Source organism: Zootoca vivipara, chromosome 9 (genome assembly GCF_965207765.1).
Source record: "Zootoca vivipara chromosome 9, rZooViv2.hap1.1, whole genome shotgun sequence".
Lineage (NCBI taxonomy): Eukaryota > Metazoa > Chordata > Lepidosauria > Squamata > Lacertidae > Zootoca > Zootoca vivipara.
In genome coordinates this window covers 10,264,330-10,284,768 of record NC_142592.1, presented here as the reverse complement: position 1 = coordinate 10,284,768, position 20,439 = coordinate 10,264,330, and the positions used below count along the sequence as shown (strand labels likewise).

General features: G+C 42.6%; 1 protein-coding gene across 3 annotated transcripts in view; it reads right to left on the bottom strand.

Moving 5' to 3' along the window:
- Positions 1–20,439, bottom strand: part of TAFA5 (TAFA chemokine like family member 5) — a 238,489-nt gene that overhangs the window by 153,166 nt on the left and 64,884 nt on the right. For all 3 annotated transcript variants that reach the window (XM_088652576.1, XM_088652575.1, XM_088652574.1), the window contains exon 2: positions 7,546–7,695. In XM_088652576.1, coding sequence (XP_088508702.1) covers positions 7,546–7,695 — 150 coding nt within the window. The remainder of the gene's footprint in view (positions 1–7,545; positions 7,696–20,439) is intronic.

Below are 20,439 nucleotides of genomic sequence, written 5' to 3'. Positions count from 1 at the left end.
CTGGTATATCATCTGTAAGGTACAGTGGAACCTTGGTTTATGAACACCTCGGTTTACGAACGCTGTGGACCCATCTGGAACAGATTAATTCACTTTCCATTACTTTCAATGGGAAAGTTCGCTTCAGTTTATGAGCAGACTTCCAGAACCAATTACACCCATGCTTCGGGTTAAGTACGCTTCAGGTTGAGTACTCCGCGGACCCGTCAGGAACAGGTTAATCCACTTTCCATTACTTTCAATGGGAAAGTTCGCTTCAGTTTATGAACGCTTCAGTTTAAGTACTTGGCGGACCGTCAGGAACGGGTTAATCCACTTTCCATTACTTTCAATGGAATCTGAAGAAGTGTGCATGCACACGAAAGCTCATACCAAAATATAAACTTAGTTGGTCTTTAAGGTGCTACTGAAGGAATTTTTTTATTTTGTTTCAATGGGAAAGTTCATTTCAGTTTATGAACGATTCAGTTTAAGTACTTGGCGGACCATCAGGAACGGGTTAATCCACTTTCCATTACTTTCAAAGGGAAAGTTCGCTTCAGTTTATGAACGCTTCAGTTTAAGTACTTGGCGGACCGTCTGGAACAGATTAATCCACTTTCCATTACTTTCAATGGGAAAGTTCGCTTCGGTTTATGAACGCTTCAGTTTATGAACAGACTTCCGGAACCAATTGTGTTCATAAACCGAGGTACCACTGTACCTCTTTTTTCCTTCTCCCATCAGTGACCACACCACACAGGAAGTGCACAGCAGCCAGTGCACATACATGTTGGTGCTTTAGCCTTGACATCAAATTACGAACAGTGCTTGCCAAGTATGCCTTTGATGTACAGCGGTGCCTCGACTTACGAATTTAATCCGAAAGAAGTGAGGCCGATTCCCTGCCGCATGCTCGCTTAAATCAGCGAGCCACGCCCCCTTGGAACCTCCTAATTGGATGAGCCAAGGGCGTGCCGTGGCAGGGAGCTGACCAATGGGCTGGGGGGGGGAATGGCAACCATTTCTCCCCCACACACACATGAAGGCCTCGTGGGCCCACAACAACTCCTCCTGCTAGGGCGGCAGAGATTTTACAAATGGAACATACTCAACAGGAAGCGGGGCAAAGTTCACAAACCAAAACACCTACTTCCGGGTTTGCAGCAGTCTTAATCCAAGTTGTTCATAAACTAAGCGGTTCAAAAAACCAAGGTACCACTGTACTGAATTCTTCTCATGCTTGACAGCGGGTTGGACTGGATGGCCCTCGTGGTCTCTTCCAACTCTATGATTCTAAGATGGTGAAAGCTGTTTTGGATGTCATCAGCACCACTGAAACTCCTGATGTAACAGTTGATGGCTGACTATCCCAAGGAACTAGTAGAAGAAGCCTGCTTCATATATATTATCATCATTGTGTTATATTGGTACAATGATTCTCCATGTGATACAAGCTAATTGGTTGTATCCATGTAAGTCAATCCATTTGTGCAAGCACAGTTAGACTTCCCCTCCCTATTCTCTCCAGGGCCGTCTTAAACGCCCCTGCCGCTGTGGTGCACCGGATCTCTCCGGCGTCCTCCCGCCCCGTTTCCCAGCGTGGTGGGTGGGTGGGCGCAGCGCGGCTCCCACAGGCGCAGCTGCGCGGCGGACCGGCGGACCGGCCGGTCAGCGGGCGGGCGCAGCTCGCGGCGCCTTTCTGGCAGGCCGGCGCCATGGTGCCCTGCGCCACCGGGGGTCTACCTAGAGCCGGGCCTGATTCTCTCCTTGGAAACTCTGGAGCAGACTGTGGGGGGGACACAGGGAGATGAGGCTGAAAAGTTCCATTGAGGGTGGCTTAATTAAATATAGGTAAAGGTAAAGGGGCCCCTGACCATCAGGTCCAGTCGTATCCGACTCTGGGGTTGCGGTGCTCATCTCGCTCTATAGGCCGAGGGAGCCGGCGTTTGTCCGCAGACAGCTTCCGGGTCATGTGGCCAGCATGACAAAGCTGCTACTGGCGAACCAGAGCAGCGCACGGAAACACTGTTTACCTTCCCGACGGAGCAGTCCCTATTTATCTACTTGCACTTTGATGTGCTTTCGAACTGCTAGGTTGGCAGGAGCTGTGACCGAGCAACGGGAGCTCACCCCGTCGCAGGGATTCGAACCGCCGACCTTCTGATCAGCAAGCCCTACACTCTGTGGTTTAACCCACAGCGCCACCTGGGTCCCTAATTAAATATAACCCATGCATTTATAACCGCTTCATAAGGCAGCTGTCACACTGGTATTGGCATGTCCTCCTTACAGGCTTTAACATGTAGATCAGCATATAGCGACATTCCAAAAAAGTCTCTCTCTTCTGCGTTCAGGTACATTGCGTGTCAGACTAACTTGTCTGAAACACAATTAAAAAACTTAAAAGCTTGGATCAAACCAGTACCTCTGTCTTTACCTCATGGCTGAGGAACTTCATTGTGCTCCAAGATAATTTGGACTGTTTCATTTGAAACATTAAATACTTGTGGTATCCAAGTAACATTCTCCATTCAACTAGAATAAATCTCCACTAGTCACAGGTTGCCAAGCTGCATTAGCATCCAAATTACTGTGGTATTATTAGAATTTATTTTTGCAATTATGATGCATGGCTGATCTTTCTGTGTACACAGATGTGGAAGGGACCTATGAAGTTATTGTATCCTTATGTCTATCTGTATTCATATTATGTGAAAAGAAAAAGCTGAATTAACTATAAGCCTTTAAAGAGCATAAAGTTAGACTTTGATCAATGTCTCACCTCCTCAGTAGTGATAATTGTGACCATACAACTATTTTTTTTTCCTGAATGAAAGAAATAAAAAGGTGTACTGGTTTAGCAACTTGACAAATCATGTCCTCCTCACAAAGGGCATGTGTCGCAGTCAGATTAACATGACTGACCCATGGTTGTGGGTGGGGTCCTTTGGATAGCCACAATGCCTGATTGGTGGTCCCCCTTTGCTGGGTTCAATTTGGCCAATGAGAAAGTAGGCAATGCAATGCAAATGTCATGCAAATGTCATAGAGCTTCCTCTTTTCGCTCATGCATCGGAACACCCGCCCACCTCTCCCTGTATTTATTTATTTATTTTTTCAGCAATTGACCTTGCTATACCGTCGTGTATCGTCTGCCGTTGGGAGAGGGGCACAGTAGGAATTTCCCCACTTGGCTGATTGGCTTTTGCCATTTGGGTTTCGCCTGCCGTGTAGCAAATCGTCACAACTTGTAAGGTTGCAGATAGGCACTGGTTCAAGGTGGATAGGGATGGGGAGCTGTGCCGATCCCCATGTGAAGTGTATTCCATTAAAGGAATTCAAGGACTCGAATTGGTTTGGTCAACCCCTAGGTAGGGGGTTGTGCCCGTGCCTGAGTCCCGGGGAGCATCTGGGGAGTGAACAGAGTCTGCTCCCAGGCTCTCGACCTTCCCCAGGTGTTTACCCTCGGCTGTCCTATGGTGTGCCTTGGGTCAGTGCTACCTACCGTGGGCGTCGGGAGTTAGCCGAACCAGAGCCTATGGAACCACTCACTTAACTGTAATCAATAAAGTTGTGGCCTAAATTCTGCCAAAAACCAAAAGATAAATTTGAGTCGAATGTGTCTTTATTTACTGGGGAGGTCTTGGGATCTGAACACGCAATACCTAATTAGTTTCCTAATTAACAAACTGTTATATAGTAAGACCAAACACTACTGAAACTAGTTAGCTCTTCTGCCTTGAAATAAATTATCCAAGCTTATTCGTCTGAATATGAATATGGAATAATCCCAAGGTTTTAGCAACAAACACCTGTCTTCCTAAAGTTTCCCCCACCAGCCAACACCATGCTAGTAACAAATCCATCAGATCTTTCCTTTTTTGTTTTATTTGTGCTAGATTTATATCCAGTGAAAGCAGTAACACACACTATAAATTCAGTATTTATAATCTTAAGAAGCCTTATATCTTAAGTAGGATGACATTTAAAGGCTGAGATCTCCTACAATACATCCTACAGTATTTTCAGGAATTTAACGGATACCAATCCATAAAACTTCTTATAGTCGTAAGAACTGTACTTATTCAGCTCAGCTCATGAATACACTAGGACAGGGTATTTGGAGTGCAGCCATTTTAGTCTCACTGAAGATAAGCTATTTAAGCCACGGTGCTTTAAATTTAAAACAATTTGCACCCATTGAAGTCAATACAATTAGAATGGCTAAAATCCAAGTGTCAACTGTAACTATTTCATGGATCACAGTTGTAGTACATTAATTTAATTATGTATTGCTCTTATTTTCTATATTTAGAGTGAAACATATTTTACATTCTCCCTTTCAAGGACACAACGTAAAGCAGACACACCATAATTTTGTAAGAGTCTGGTGAACTAGGATTCATTCACAGTTTTGACCCCCAACTATAGTAGGTTTTCAAAGATAACTGGGTGTGGCAGGGGGGGGAAAGAAAAAATAATATTAGCTGAAAGTAATGTAATTAACATTCTGGTCTAATTAAAAAAAATCAGTGTCAAGTGAAAACATGCTAATCAGATGTGAACACTAACATATGTGAATATGGAATCAACAGGGAATCAAATATATAAAAGTCTTGTATCTAAGAGGTTGTTGTGTAACACTGGGGTACACCATGGTTTGAATGAACTATGAAGTGATATGTCTACAAATCTAGTTTGGGCATCCTGGTCAACTGAAAAGTCATCGTCTGCACATTATCCACACATTCTGTCACCTATCCTATGACACTAAGAATGTCACTCTGAAGATGGCAAGTTACCTTTACATGTTTGCCTTTGACATGTTGATAGCTACTATTTGCTACTTTGCTTTATTTCTGATTTTATATATTTTTGTTCACTGTATGCTGCCCCAGCGAGAATAATCACTTAGTGAATTGATTATATTTAAAGAAACCGTACCTAACTTTATTAAGTTATAGCAATTCACTATGGTTTTTAAAGTGTTGCTTTCATTATTTCACCTTAACTTAATATATATTTAAAAACCTTTCAGTTTAATTTGTTCTTGTAATTAACACATGCATTGACATTGTGTGCCTCAATTGCTCTCAATCAGACTTAACTGCTAGATTATAGTCTTTCTGACTTTGAGTTCCTTTACAGCCCTTCTTCCTGTGGCAGAAGCAAAAACTGTACAAAGGGAGAAAAAAAGTCTAAATTCAGAATTTGTGGTAGCTGTGAGTTTTTCCCTCTGCCTAAATAAAATGTAACAATAAAGGCAGAAGTTCTTGCCTTTGGCATGCAATCTGAAGCTCCATCAAACAAGTTCAGTTGCTCTAGACTTTATCGTTGCTACAGGCTCAACTGTTTATAGCATCAACAACCCCTAAATTCTTCAGGTTCATGAGTCCTTATCAGGTCATTTCAGGGTTACTTATACAGTACATACTTAAATCCTTCTAAATAACTAGGGAGTTCCCTGACTATGCAGCAATCAATATTCTAATTTGAGGTAGTCTCTTTGCTAGACACTGAGCCACTTGAGTTCACTATTTGAATTATTTAAGAAAATGATGCTGATAAATATTTTATGATGACAACTTACACAGAATCTTATACACATTTTTTGGTTATAAATTATATTGGTTGTAATAAAGTTTACTTCCAAATTGGGTATTAAAAAATAACATGCACAATGGGAATAAAATAACAGAATTCATAACAAAATCTATCATATATATATGAGTCTGTAAATGTAGGACATGGGTCCACTCAACACTAATATGTATCTAAATCACATGTACAAAATGACTTTGGTTGAACCAAAGCTGTATCTCTTTTTTCAGATGGAAGAACTCTAATACAGTGGTACCTCGACTTACGAACGACTCGACAACCGAATTTTTCGACTTATGAATGGGGCAAATGGTCGCACGCTTACGGTTTTAGATAGGGTTTTTTCAACTTACGAATTTTTAGATGGGGTTGCTTCGACTTACGAATTTTTCCGTTTCCAACGCATTCCTATGGGAAATCGCGTTTCCAATGGCACTTTTCGACACAATTTTTTCGACCTATGGAGGTGCCTTCGGAACAGATTAAAGTTGTAAGTCGAGGCACCACTGTATATCATAAACTGAGTATACTCAATAGAGGAAAAGTTGGATAGAAATCTTCAAACTATGCAAAAATAAAGCAAGTTAACATGCCGGACTAATTAAATGCAATTTCAAGATTAGTAGACCTATTAAGATATTTGACTTAGAACTGCAATGAAACAACATTATTTAAATCTAATGGGGAGGGGGAAAACAACTAAACATACCATGGCAAAATATGATGGTGCAAAGGGAAAGAACAAGCAGATTTTAGAGTATTAGCAAGAATGAAGGCAAAACACAAAAATAGAATGGATGTGATGCTTTATATTTAGCTTGGTGGGCAGGCAATGAAATCCCCTTTGTGCTGTCTTCTTTGATAGTCAGTAGGGGAGTCAAAGTCTGATGAAATGGTACTGAAGTCTCAGCATTTTATTTTTTTAAATGAGCTCAAGTGTGAGTCATTTTTCAAAGCAGACCTGAATTTATAATCTTTTCTACAGAAGCATCCGTTTGTATTTCCCCCTGCAAAAGCTAAATCAAAACATGCTATTTTTAATGCCGTCTATTTATAACAGGAGTCCTGTTTTAGTTTAGTTTAATTGCAACCTGAACGTTTGTCGGTAAGTTTTCATCAGCAGGCTGCACCGCTGGTGTCTTAGTTGGAATACAGCAGCTCATTTGAGACATAAAAATCATTTCAAAGTGAAATATTTTCATCCCCCCTCTACATCAGCATTTTTGCAAGCTGCAGGCAACAACACTGCATCTGCAATGAATCATACAGAATGACATTTTTAATGAGGTAAGGGGCAGCAGAAATATAAGGTATAATACAACCGTTCCATTCTAATTTCATATTCACTAGCACTTCCACCTCTCCCCAACCACATTAACTTTCATGCAGAAGTGGCCACGTTGGCTATGATTCAAATTAAGATGTAGAGTATTCAACTAGCAACGCCAGTTAGGCTGGCTGTGAACCCAGCTCTCGATGCTCGGAGGAAGCAATAGAAAGGTTTCCGAGAAGCGATCTCTCTCTTAACACAATAGTACTGCAATGCAGGACATCAGTTTCCCACACCATTACAAAACCAATTCTAAGTCTGTGGATCCTGGCAGAGGAAACATACAGCGCTGTTCCAATACACCATCTGGACAGCATGGCTCGGTTGCCCACTGACACACAACCGTCCCACAGACACAGATCCATGGAGAAATGACCAAACATTTCTCAACTTCGTCAGCTAACAGAAAACAAAGGCTCCAGACCGGAAAAGAAAGCGAGTCAATTGCCTGTTAGAGGCACACAGTTAATGTCTACAAGAATTTCCAGCATAATCCTCGGGTCAACATGCTGGCTTGGCTGGTGACTGCGCAAATATTTGACAAGACACTTTTTCAATCTGAGCAAATGAAGTGCTTGATAACCAATTCCGCGTTGGGTGGATGTTAAGTTAAATGATCTTTTGTCTCTTACCATCGACGCAGGCTGGCCTTGCTCTCGTTGTACCGGCAATCTGTCCTTTTTTACATGCACAACGAGCTGTTTGTCGGGCTATAGTCCTTCGGGGCTGACTGCTATCTCTGTCCAACGTAACAATCTCACATGTACCTGCAGCCAATTGACCTGGAAAAAGAACCAGCAACAGGTACCATAGTCACTGAATGCACCATAGCCACTCTATTACAGGAAGAAAAAAAGTCACAATCCATTGTCATAGCAGGCACACAGGCACTCCACAACAAATGGAAAATGAGCTTATGGATACAATAAGAACAGAGGTAACCAGTATATTCTCCTTGTGCTAGCCAAATGAAAACTTTCAGTCTGGACCAGTCAGAAAACTATTTTCTATAAACAGTTTCATGGAACAAATCACTTTAACTTTGTTGAAATCACTACTTTAGTAGTGATTAAAATAAGAGACATACTTCAAGTACACTTGTGCAAGAAGCACAAAAGTATCCAAAGGGAAACAGGTATGTTAAAAATTATCTATCCTTCATCCAAAATACCTGGAATTATGGATCCATACCTCCACAACTTTGGTGAAACACAGTACAGTTTAAAAATAACAAACTGCAGTCAATTAAAAGCTTTTATCATTGCTCTGCTCCAATCTTATTTCTGCTACAAAACATCAGCATAAAATATGTAACTGCTTTTAAACAATTCTAAGCAATAGGAATTACTCAGGAAATAAAATATCGCCCCTTTCAACGTGATCTTTTCCATAATATTTCTGTATTACTGCTACTTTAAAAAGCAATAGGATTACAACTCTGAAAAAACGTTTTAAGGAAAAATATATATATGGTCAGAAAACTTTATACAGGCAAACCCTGTTTTAGGCATGAAGGATATGTGTGGGATCCGGAAGCGATCTGGAAACATCATAAAAGACATTACTAAAAAAGTGGAGCAGGGAGGGTTGGGAGTGGAAAGAGGCAGAATGTTTCAATTGCACACAATTTTGTGCAAACACGCAATGACCCAGAACACAACTCCCACACAAATATGGGGCTGTCTGTAGTGGCCACAGTCATGAAATTAAAAAGCGTGGCACAAGGAAAGTTTGGGTAAAACATGGGTGTATGCTTATTTAAATTTATACAAATTATCTGCAGTGTGACTGTGTGGGAACCTTGCTTTTGAGTGAAGCCTGCCTCGCTACATGAACATGAAAAGGGGAATTGCCTTCAGTTCCACTACCACCCCCTTTTATCAGCCCCACACCTGAGGGTAGATAGGGAGGCCTTCCTGACCCACCCACTCTCAGGAGGATTAGCCCCCAAGGTGATCCTTACCAAGCCAAGAGGCCCCACAAACCCGGAAGGTTAGTCCCTGGTCTCACCATTCACCATAAAGGTAACTGAGGAAGCTCGCCCAAACTCTGCCCTGTGATATTCCAACACATTGCTGCCCAAAGTGGCCAATTAAACTGGGATAATGACAGGAGCAGCCAACCAACAGAACAACCCAATCAACCTAGTTAAGAAAGGCAAAGCATCAAAATAGCACAGTAAGAGAAAGTGCGGAGCAGGGAGGAGGGAAGTCAGCTGGAAGAAGCAAAGTGGCCAGGGGCCGCATAGCTGCCAAGTACCCCGTTTTCCCTGGGAAACACCCATTTTTTCTTACCTTTTCCCAGCGGTCGCCCGTATCACCTCATCTCCCATTATTTCCCCTTATATTCTCCTGCCGGCGGCCATTTTTTTTCCTTCTGATTTGCCCATCTATGGGCACCGAAAATGGCCAGTGCCGGCTTCGAAAGTCGCGTCTACTCATGTCCGGAAGTGCATAGACGTGAGTTCCAGTGTCATCAGCGGCCATTTTTGGTGCCCATAGATGGGCAGAGCGACACCGGAAGTTGCGTCTACGCACTTTCCGGACATGCATAGACGTGACTTTCGAAGCCGGCGAGGGCCATTTTTGGTTCCCATAGATGGGCAAAGCGACACTGGAATTTGCGTTGACGCAACTTCCGGTGTCACACGGCTGCCGGTCCCAGATTCTGCAGTCCGGGACTTGGCAGGTATGCGCCGGGGGGGGGGGACGACACTACTCAGCCCCCAGAAGGCAGTGAGCGTAACGTGCACTGTGCTCAGGATGGGAGGGTGCTGAGAAGATCTGAAGAGGCCAGGAAGGGAGTACAGCTTCCATAGTCTGTTCGCTCAGCTCCACCCACCATACACCAACACAATGTGTGGCTGCATGCTGCCTGGGTAACACTGGGCTCAGTTCCCAGTGTGCACACAAAGTCCCACTGCTGCTGGAGTTCTCTAACCAAGGCGTCTAAGTAGCGATTGTTTAACCACGTTCATTTTTTAAAAAAGTAACTCCCCTCCCGCTTTAAAAAAAATGGAGGATGGCACTGTTTGTTTTGTTGCAGCTGCTAGATTGTAGATTATGTCCTGGTTCTTAAAGTAGGGCTGATAAAAACATAACTCCCCCCCCCTAAACAGGTGTTTTATGTTTGCCTCCTGCAAGACAGAACAGAGCCCCCAGTTATTGGCTCATGATTGAATATATAATGTTAATTTTATTTATGTGAAGCAGCACAGGCAGAATGCACTTAATCGTCAGGAAATCTGAAAATAGGGAAGAAGTGCAGGTGCAGAAACAGAAGTAGACTGGATTGCACAGTTATGCTAATACAGTGGTACCTCGGTTTATGAACACAATTGGTTCCGGAAGTCTGTTCATAAACTGAAGCGTTCATAAACTGAAGCGAGCTTTCCCATTGAAAATAATGGAAAATGAATTAATCCGTTCCAGATAGTCCGCGGAGTACTTAAACTGAAGCGTTCATAAACTGAAGCGAACTTTCCCATTGAAAGTAATGGAAAGTGGATTAATCCGTTCCAGACGGGTCCACGGAGTACTCAACCTGAAGCATACTTAACACGAAGCATGGGTGTAATTGGTTCCGGAAGTCTGTTCATAAACTGAAGCGTTCATAAACTGAAACAAACTTTCCCATTGAAAGTAATGGAAAGTGAATTAATCCGTTCCAGATGGGTCCGCGGCGTTCATAAACCGAAAATTCATAAACCGAGGTGTTCATAAACCGAGGTTCCACTGTACCTGCAATACGCTGAAAGTTATATAGCAGCAGAAATTTGAATTTGCACAAGAACGTGGCAGAGCAGATACCAACTTTCTGGCATTTGTTAGAATCCTCCATACTTGGGTGGTGGATTAAATACATTAAATGGCAAATACAAGGTCAATAGTAGATGCTCCCCTAACCTTTTGGAGCAATCTTGAAGGGGCATTGGGGAAGGGAGAGAGAGGATGTTCTATTGTACAAACAGATGCCCGTTCTGCTAGTGCATGGACACTATTTGCTGTAACCCAATAAATGTATTCTAAATATGGTTTCCATTTATGGAAACTTTCTCAGTGATGCACTTCTGTTGCAAATATAATGCTTTTTTAAACCATCATCAATATGCTGCTTTTTGTACCTGTGAAAACGTGAATCCCAGGCACCAATTTCACAATTGGCTGGAGGTAACATCCGTAACAAAGTGAATGGTTACTAAGTGGGTGGCGCTGTGGTCTAAACCACTGAGCCTAGGGCTTGCCGATCAGAAGGTCGGTGGTTTGAATCCCCGCGACGGGGTGAGCTCCCGTTGCTCGGTCCCTGCTCCTGCCAACCTAGCAATTTGAAAGCACGTCAAAGTGCAAGTAGATAAATAGGTACCGCTCCGGCGGGAAGGTAAACGGTGTTTCTGTGCGCTGCTCTGGTTTTAGTGTTCTGTGTCACCAGAAGCAGCTTAGTCATGCTGGCCACATGACCCAGAAAAACTGTGGACAAATGTCGGCTCCCTCGGCTAGTAAAGTGAGATGAGTGCTGCAACCCCAGAGTCGTTCGTGACTGCAATTAACTGTCAGGGGTCCTTTACCTTTACCTTTAGAGATACTGTCAGAGTGATCCTGCATGACTGAAAGCAGTTTTGTCCTGTTGCAGGGAGGGGTGCCTTTGTTTAGTCATAGAAGGCACAATGAACATTGAAACATCTTTTTACAGGATCCTTTGCCAGCAAGAGGTTCTGTTCTGTTTGAACTTAGCATTCTAGAGACCTTTAAAAAACAACAACTTTGCTTTATATTAATCTTTGTTGTTGTTGTTGTTGTTGTTGTTGTTGTTGTTGTTGTTGTTGTTGTTGTTTAGTTGTTTAGTCGTGTCTGACTCTTCGTGACCCCATGGACCAGAGCACACCAGGCACTCCTGTCTTCCACTGCCTCCCGCAGTTTGGTCAAACTCATGTTCGTAGCTTCGAGAACACTGTCCAACCATCTCGTCCTCTGTCGTCCCCTTCTCCTAGTGCCCTCAATCTTTCCCAACATCAGGGTCTTTCCCAAGGATTCTTCTCTTCTCATGAGGTGGCCAAAGTATTGGAGCCTCGGCTTCACAATCTGTGCTTCCAGTGAGCACTCAGGGCTGATTTCCTTCAGAATGGATAGGTTTGATCTTCCTGCAGTCCATGGGACTCTCAAGAGTCTCCTCCAGCACCATAATTCAAAAGCATCAATTCTTCGGCGATCAGCCTTCTTTATGTATTTCTCTGAATTGCACATGCAGCCTTATGTTACACTCTCACACAGTAACTTTTCCCCATGTGCCGTCATTTGGATGCCTAGCAACACAAGCTCTTTTTATAACTCAAAATGTACAAAGGTTCATTTGACTAATTCGCTGCTAACAAATTTTACCTGCAGATATCACATCTGCTAGGAAGAAGTGAATCCCAGTAGCCACTGTATAAAGGATTTTTGGAGATTTCCTAAGGAAGACTAAGAAGCATGCCTATATCATATATGCACGAACAATACAGTATATACATTCCAGAGCAGAGGTTGCCAACTAGGGCTGGGTGATATCTGGTTTTCAGCATCATGATTTATCTACTTATCACCAGCTGTACATCACGATATTCTGATACATTATGATGTCTGAAATAAGGATGGATTTATGTAGAGGCAAGTGGATGGCTTCACAGTTTTTCCCACATTGTGATTTTTGCACAGCTCCCCCCCCCCCACATAATGATTCACAAAACATTGCCAGGTCAAAAATTATGAAACTGGTGTCACAATATGGACTTCAATCTGGTTTTGGACAATGTATATTGATATATTGCCCAGCCCTATTGCCAACTTGAGGTGTGGAGGCTGTGAGCACATCTGCAAACTGGACAAACTGTTATGAGAACCCCACACATCCCAGAATCTATTATATATTGGCTACCAAAGGATGCTTCAAGCTGAATATCAGTGGCTGTGGGCAGGACCTCATGAGCACCAAAGAAGGCTTCTGCAAGGCTTTACCAATGAGATATCACCATCATAAGGTGAAGGATTCTGTAGGCTCCCAAATATGGACTGAAGGGAAATTCAACTCACAGTCCCCTGGCTACCAGTTGAGGAGAATTTTGCTGTGACCAAACCTCTGCGATACATTAATTAATCAATGCATTAATTAATCAATGCATTAATTAATCAATACATAAATTAATCAATGCATGAATTAATTAATTTTACTAATGCATAAATTAATTTATGCATAAACAAACAGCACAGCAGGTATGAAAAATTGGGGTATGCAAGAGCTAAGAAACTACAAATCAGAAAGTTCTGGTCTGCATCTCGTAGACCAATTCTGCTCACTGCTATCTTTCAAGTAAAACCACTTATGGTGGCCACTTTCATTCCATTACTAGCCCTGACTCAGGCTTTTACCAACACCTGACAGAAATGTTGATATTTGAGAGCGAAACTTTTACAGTTACTTTCTTTTTGTGCTCACCGCTATGGTAGGGTGGCCAGGTACCAGACACTCTGATATTTTGAATTCTATATGTTCTGGTGACATCTTTTGCTATTTGCACAGTACTGAAAGATAGCCAGTTGGTGGTAGTCTTGCCTTTCTTTTTTTAGTTAGGCCTTTGACTGTTTAAATAATCTATGGCCTTCGAAACTGTTCGGTGGGTTGGTATTGTTTTTGTTTGTTGCTATGTATTTCTGTGTTTTTATATTGTAAACCACCCCGAAATCCTAGGATGAAGGGTACTATTGAAAGAAGAAGAAGAAGAAGAAGAAGAAGAAGAAGAAGAAGAAGAAGAAGAAGAAGAAGAAGCCAGTGTTTCACCCAGGCAGCAGAAATTCTATACACACAAACAGTTGCATGCACATAGATGTTGCATGCACATAGATTAAAAGATGTCTGCTTCTTGGGAGAAAAGCAATGACAAACCTAGACAGCATCTTAAAAAGCAGAGACATCACCTTGCCGACAAAGGTTCGTATAGTTAAAGCTATGGTTTTCCCAGTAGTGATGTATGGAAGTGAGAGCTGGACCATAAAGAAGGCTGATCGCCGAAGAATTGATGCTTTTGAGTTATGGTGCTGGTGGAGAAATCAGCCCTGAGTGCTCACTGGAAGGAAAAATCTTGAAGCTGAGGCTCCAATACTTTGGCCAACTCATGAGAAGACAAGACTCCCTGGAAAAGACCCTGGTGTTGGGAGGGCACAAGGAGAAGGGGATGACACAGGACAAGATGGTTGGACAGTGTTCTTGAAGCTACCAACATGAGTCTGACCAAACTGCGGGAGGCAGTGGAAGACAGGAGTGCCTGGCGTGCTATGGTCCATGGGGTCATGAAGAGTCGGACACGACTAAACAACTCAACAACAACAACAACAACAACAACAACAACAACGTGTTGGAAGCCAGAGTGGCTGAGGCAACCCAGTCAGATGGGTGGAGTATACATAATAAAATTGTTGTTGTTGTTGTCCCAACTTTCATCAAAGAAATGTTGATGGATATACCCTACCCCACATATCATATACTTGGCATTAACAATGTGACTATTTGCAAGAATAAGGATTGTTACATTAAGCACAATCTACTGGCAGTCAATCTATTGACAGTGTCCAGTAAAGTATTTATAAATATTTGCTTTCCAATCTGAGGCCAAGTTCTTAAAATGTGTAGTTTCTTGTTCACTGCTCCAGATGAAAAATTTCCCAGCTCATTAATGCTTGCTTCTCCATCGCTCCCTTTGCAATTTTGAGCTAGACAGCTTCAGTTTACTACTGTCATCAGATTTCATAAATTTATGTCAGTTTGGTCCAACAAAACTGCACAGCTGATATGAGATAAGCTTATTCTATTACCATTCCATTTTAAAAACTGAATGCAGCTATCTCTAATCAAATGAGTCCGATGACTGCTGGAATCACAGGAAGCAAATGCAGGCCTACAGGCTCCCATGAATTTAGCAAGAGAAAAGAGAGGTAGGTTTGCACTGCTCAAATACATACATTACAAATTCTGTTCAGGGATTTTCATACCTCATACAGGTTTCAGCATAAACGAGGTATTGCAATACACTTGTACGATTGCACCTAATCAAAGCATTATATGAAAACTGGAGAAACTAAAGGAAGATGCACTCCAGACACAAAAGCAAACAATATTATGCCTAAAGTACTGAGAGTTTTTTAAAACTAAGATGTAATTTTAACACCAAAGTAGCATTATTCAAAGAGAGCAGTCAGAAAGCATTTACAGAAATCCACAGGGTAAATGGAAAGGAAGAACATACTTCTAGTTTTCCAACAGGGTTTTCAGTTATATATATTTTTAACCAATATTCCACTTTATCAGTGGAATTACCATCATATTAGGCCAAATTAAATAACTTAACTGTCATATTTTGAGAGGCCCTGCACATACTAGTTGGAAGCATGCTCGGGGACTTACAAACACCCTTGGTGGAAACTGCATTCAAATGAACACAATCTTTATCATTCACACACCTTAGCCAATGGCTACCTGCAAAAATACATTCAGGGCAAGCAACAGAACAATTTACTCCTGTTGGTAACATCCACAAACACTAACCCACACCATATATATTACATGTGATGGCATAACCAAATGTACATTGGAAATAATGCTGTTTAGTCGTTTAGTCGTGTCCGACTCTTTGTGACCCCATGGACCAGAGCACACCAGGCACTCCTGTCTTCCACTGCCTCCTTTCATGGATCACTGCCTTGTCATAGTGAAAGGGCTTGAACAACTCAGAGAAGCTATGAGCTATGCCGTGCAGGGACACCCAAGATGGACAGGTCATAGTGGAGAGTTCTGACTAAACCTGATCCACCTGGAGAAGGAACTGGCAAGGCACTCCAGTATCCCTCCATGGACAAAGACAACAGGCATATTGGAAATAATAGTCCATCTCAAATAAAAGTTGAAAACAGTGGAATTAAAAGGAAGGACACAATCATATGGAAATAAAAAGGAGAAGGAGAAGGTTGGTTCTTTCCCCCTTTTGATAAAGTTCACAGGCACTGGAAACAGAAATCCAGCAGGGTGATAAATGTGGTAGCAGTTCAACAATACCATTCACAAAGAGTGAGCACGTGCTGTACAGATTTGGTTTTAAAGACCCATTCTGACAGCAAAAATCAGAATCTGTTAAGAGAAATCCTACCTATTTCATGTATCACTCACTGGTTGGTTAAACCACATTTGAATCATAGAGATGAAAGTTAACATACAGATGCAGTAAACAACTAAAAACTTTGGCAGGATTTAAGTGATGCTTGTAATGAACGAAAAACTATGATAAAATGGATTATTAAAAATAAAAATAGAGAAAATAAGGGAAGCAGTTGGGGGGAAAAGATTGATAACGGTAACCATTGAAGAGGGGAGGGGAGTCGAAAGATTCAGGGAATCCTAAATGATGGTGTTGATGTTTAATGTTTGAATTGAAATTTGTTATGTAAAACTTAATAAAAATGTATTTTAAAAAAGGAAGAAAGTTAATATACAGATTAGCAATCCTCTAAAGAGAGAGGGGGAAACATATGCTGTGGTAAATGAAGCAAATGATCTAAGTCAGACCTTATTTAAGCAGTAGCTTGGTAGCCATAGGCAACAATAACATAGACAACTTGCTCACTCCATGCAAGTGAGTGAGCAAGTCCCACAAATGCTCTCTCCCTTCTTTGCACTCAGTGCAGAGATGAAGTGGGCTGTCAGAAGGAAACCCCTTCTTCCAGGACCAGGACAAAAAATGAAATAGGCTTCTGCAAAAGGGGAAGAGCTCTTTACCCGTTTTCTGCTAGCTAGCTTCCGCAGGCTAAATTCTCCTCCTCACCTTTTCCTAGGCCAATGACTTTGCGGGCTTATTTGCAAAGCTGACCTAAGCAAGAACTTGAAGGCCAACCTTCCCATGTTGTTGCTATGGTTATATGACTATATATAGGTAAAGATGAAGATAGGGGAGCAGGTGGCGCTTAGGTCTAAAACATGGAGCCTCTTGGGCTTGCCTATCGGAAGGGCAGCGGTTCAAATCCCTGCGGTGAAGTGAGCTCCCATTGCTCTGTCCCCCAGCTTCTGCCAACCTAGCAGTTCAAAAGCACACCAGTGCAAGTAGATAAATAGGCACCACTGCAGCAGGAAGGTAAACAGCATTTCTGTTTGCTCTGGCACTCGCCACGGTGTCCCGTTGCACCAAAAGCGGTTTAGTCATGTTGACCACATGACCAGGAAAACTGTCTGTGGACAAACGCTGGCTTCCTTGGCCTAAATTGAGATGAGCGCCATACCCCATAGTCGCCTTTGACTGGACCTAACCACCCAGGGGTCCTTTACCTTTAAAAAACAAAAACAAAACACCTATGATTATATATAAACCTCCAGGATATCCTTTGTGATTGTATAAGACACGATGGCCTAATCCAGTACTTCCTTCATTTCTAGCTTGTCTCTCTCCAAGCATAATCAAAGTGGGTTAAAGGTAGAGGTAAAGGAACCCTGACTGTTAAGTCCAGTTGCAGATGACTATGGGTTTGCGGCGCTCATCTCACTTTACAGGCCGAGGGAGCCGGCATTTGTCCGCAGACAGTTTTTCCGGGTCATGTGGCCAGCATGACTAAGCTGCTTCTGGCGGAATGGAACAATGAAACCAGAGCAGCGCACGGAAATGCCGTTTACCTTCCCGCTGGAGTGGTACCTATTTATCTACTTGCACTTTGACGTGCTTTCGAACTGCCAGGTTGGCAAGAGCTGGGACCGAGCAACGGGAGCTCACCCCGTTGCAGGGATTCGAACCACCAACCTTCTGATTGGCAAGCCCAAGAGGCTTAGTGGTTTAGACCACAATGCCACCCGCGTCCCTTCAAAATGGGTACAAGACACCAAAAGCAAACAAGATAAACACAGCAATAACTCATCTAAATACCAGTGCTATTTTTCTAGAAAAAGAGGTGTTGGAACTCACCATGAACACCTCTTAGAATGGCAATGGTGCCCACCTGAGAAGTGTCAGAACTGAGTTCCGGCTGAAAAAAAAAGCCCTTTATGAAACAGCTTAAATTATTGCATTGAATATTTCTTTTTATCAAGTATGAAAGAGAGGTACTCAAGCTTCTTCACACTGGACTTCACCCCTTCAAGCAGTAAAGGCTCATCTGTCCGCCTTGCTGAGCTTGCTACTCTTATAATAATACTGCTTCCACTTGAATCTCTAAAAGTTTTAACCACAACAGGCTCTTAGAAGCAATAAACATCTGGACCATCATATGGAAAAGCCAACATAGCATTATCCTCCTTTCACTGAATGGATCTTGTAGCCACTCATCACTCAAAAATCCTACTCACACACCTGAAGCATTCAAGATTACATATTTGCTTTTCCCACGCACCCAAGTAGTAAATGTTTGCAAGCATAACACATGAGGGGCAGGATATAAACTTGGGGGGGGGGTGTTTTACAGGATTCCTATACATATTTCTTTCCATCGTACACATCATGAAGCAAAGACTGTTCACTAGTACCTGCAGACATTTAGTCCCCTTGGCAAGGAAATACTCATTTGGATCCTTCGTGCATTGTAATAATAATAATAATATTAATAATAATAATAATAATTTTATTTATAACCCACCCTCCCCAGTCAAAACCGGGCTCAGGGTGGCTGACACCAGTAAAAAAAGAAAGAAAAACAATTAAAATATGGGTTAAGATACAGTTTAAATTTAAAATTTTAAAATGCAGCCTCATTTTAAAGTAGCCCAAATCAAAACCACAGGGGAGGAAAACATAGGGGTCAGACTGAGTCCAGCCCAAAGGCCAGGCGGAACAGCTTTGCCTGTGGAAAGATGTCAAATCCCGCAGGGCCCTGGTCTCCTGTGAGAGAGCGTTCCACCAAGTCGGGGCCAGTACTGAAAAGGCCCTGGCCCTAGTTGAAACCAATCTAACCACCTTATGGCTCGGGATCTCCAAAATGTTGTTATTTGTGAGCCTTACGGTCCTCCGCGGGGCATACCAGGAGAGGCGGTCCCGTAGGTACAAGGGTCCTAAGCCGCATAGGGCTTGAAAGGTCAAAACCAGCACCTTAAACCTGATCCTGTACTCCACTGGGAGCCAGTGCAGCTGGTAAAGCACTGGATGAATGTGGTCCCGCGGCCGGGACCCTGTAAGGAGCCTCGCCGCGGCATTCTGCACCTGCTGGAGTTTCTGGGTCAGCTTCAAGGGCAGCCCCGCGTAAAGCGAGTTATAATAATCAAGCCTGGAGGTGACCGTCGCATGGATTACTGTGGCCAGATCGTGGCGAGAAAAGTAAGGGACCAACTGCTTAATACGGCGGAGATGGAAAAATGTCACCTTTGCTGTGGCTGCAACCTGCGCCTCCATGGAAAGGGAGGCGTCGAAGGTTACACCCAAACTCTTGACAGAAGGCGCTGGCACTAATTTAGCCCCCACAAGAGATGGGAGTTGGCCTCCCAACCCCATGTCATCCCAACCCAGCCAGAGGACCTCTGTCTTCGAAGGATTTAACTTCAACCGGCTCCCACGTAGCCATCCAGCCACAGCTTCCAAGCACCTGGTCAGTGTGTCCGGGGCAGAGGCAAGGCGGCCGTCCATCAACAGATATTTGTTATTAAACAAAGAAGCAACAAAAATGGGGTATTGTAATCTAATAATCTGAACCCTTTGCCTCTTTTTTATTTACTCAGTGGAATTGTGCTCACTGTCAGTGTAAACATCTTACGCTATCTAATGCAAAAGTCACAGGTTTGTTTGTTTTTTTAAAAGTGTGCAATTAGCCCTGGAAAGCCATTATTGGAAGTTTGTTTGATTTTGAGAAACTGCGTGATTTTCACCCCGGACGTGCCTGAGCTCTGTTTTGATGTACATGAAGTGGGAATGCAGAGTACATTATTACTGAGCCCATACTGCATCTATCTACCTCTTGTGGAGATAGAAAACAGAAACAAAAAAAGAGGCTTCTTATTTGCACTAAAAATACAATGAAATAACCCGGTTCCAGTGATATTGTGGAGGACCTGCAATCCAAGTTGTGTAGCTATGTCTTTTTCTCTCCTACTCCCATGTGTTGTTTTAGCATTGTTCACCTATTTGCAAATATTTAAACTTTGGTAGGTGCAAGCAGGTAAAACAAGCATACAGGCAAAATAATGTAACGTTTTAAGATTATGGAACTGTTTGCAGCGAAAAGATATAAGCCATTATGTATCACCAAAGAAAGAAAACAAAGCATGGAGGGTTGTGTATATGTATGATCCTAACACAAACATCAAACTGACTGAAACAATTTTATTATTTGTTTATTTAAATACAGTTCTTTCTTGAATGATAAAATCGTGTTTGGCTGGGCTACATTAGCAAAGAGAGAGTTTGTACACGTAAACCTGTTGAGCTGCAAAGATTCATGTTGCTGTTGGCTGTTTCAAATCTCCATGGAAAGCAAAGCGCCTATGGCATCTTTCCTCCGTCAGTTTTACTTCTAAACGGAGTGCCACATCCTTAAGTTTGC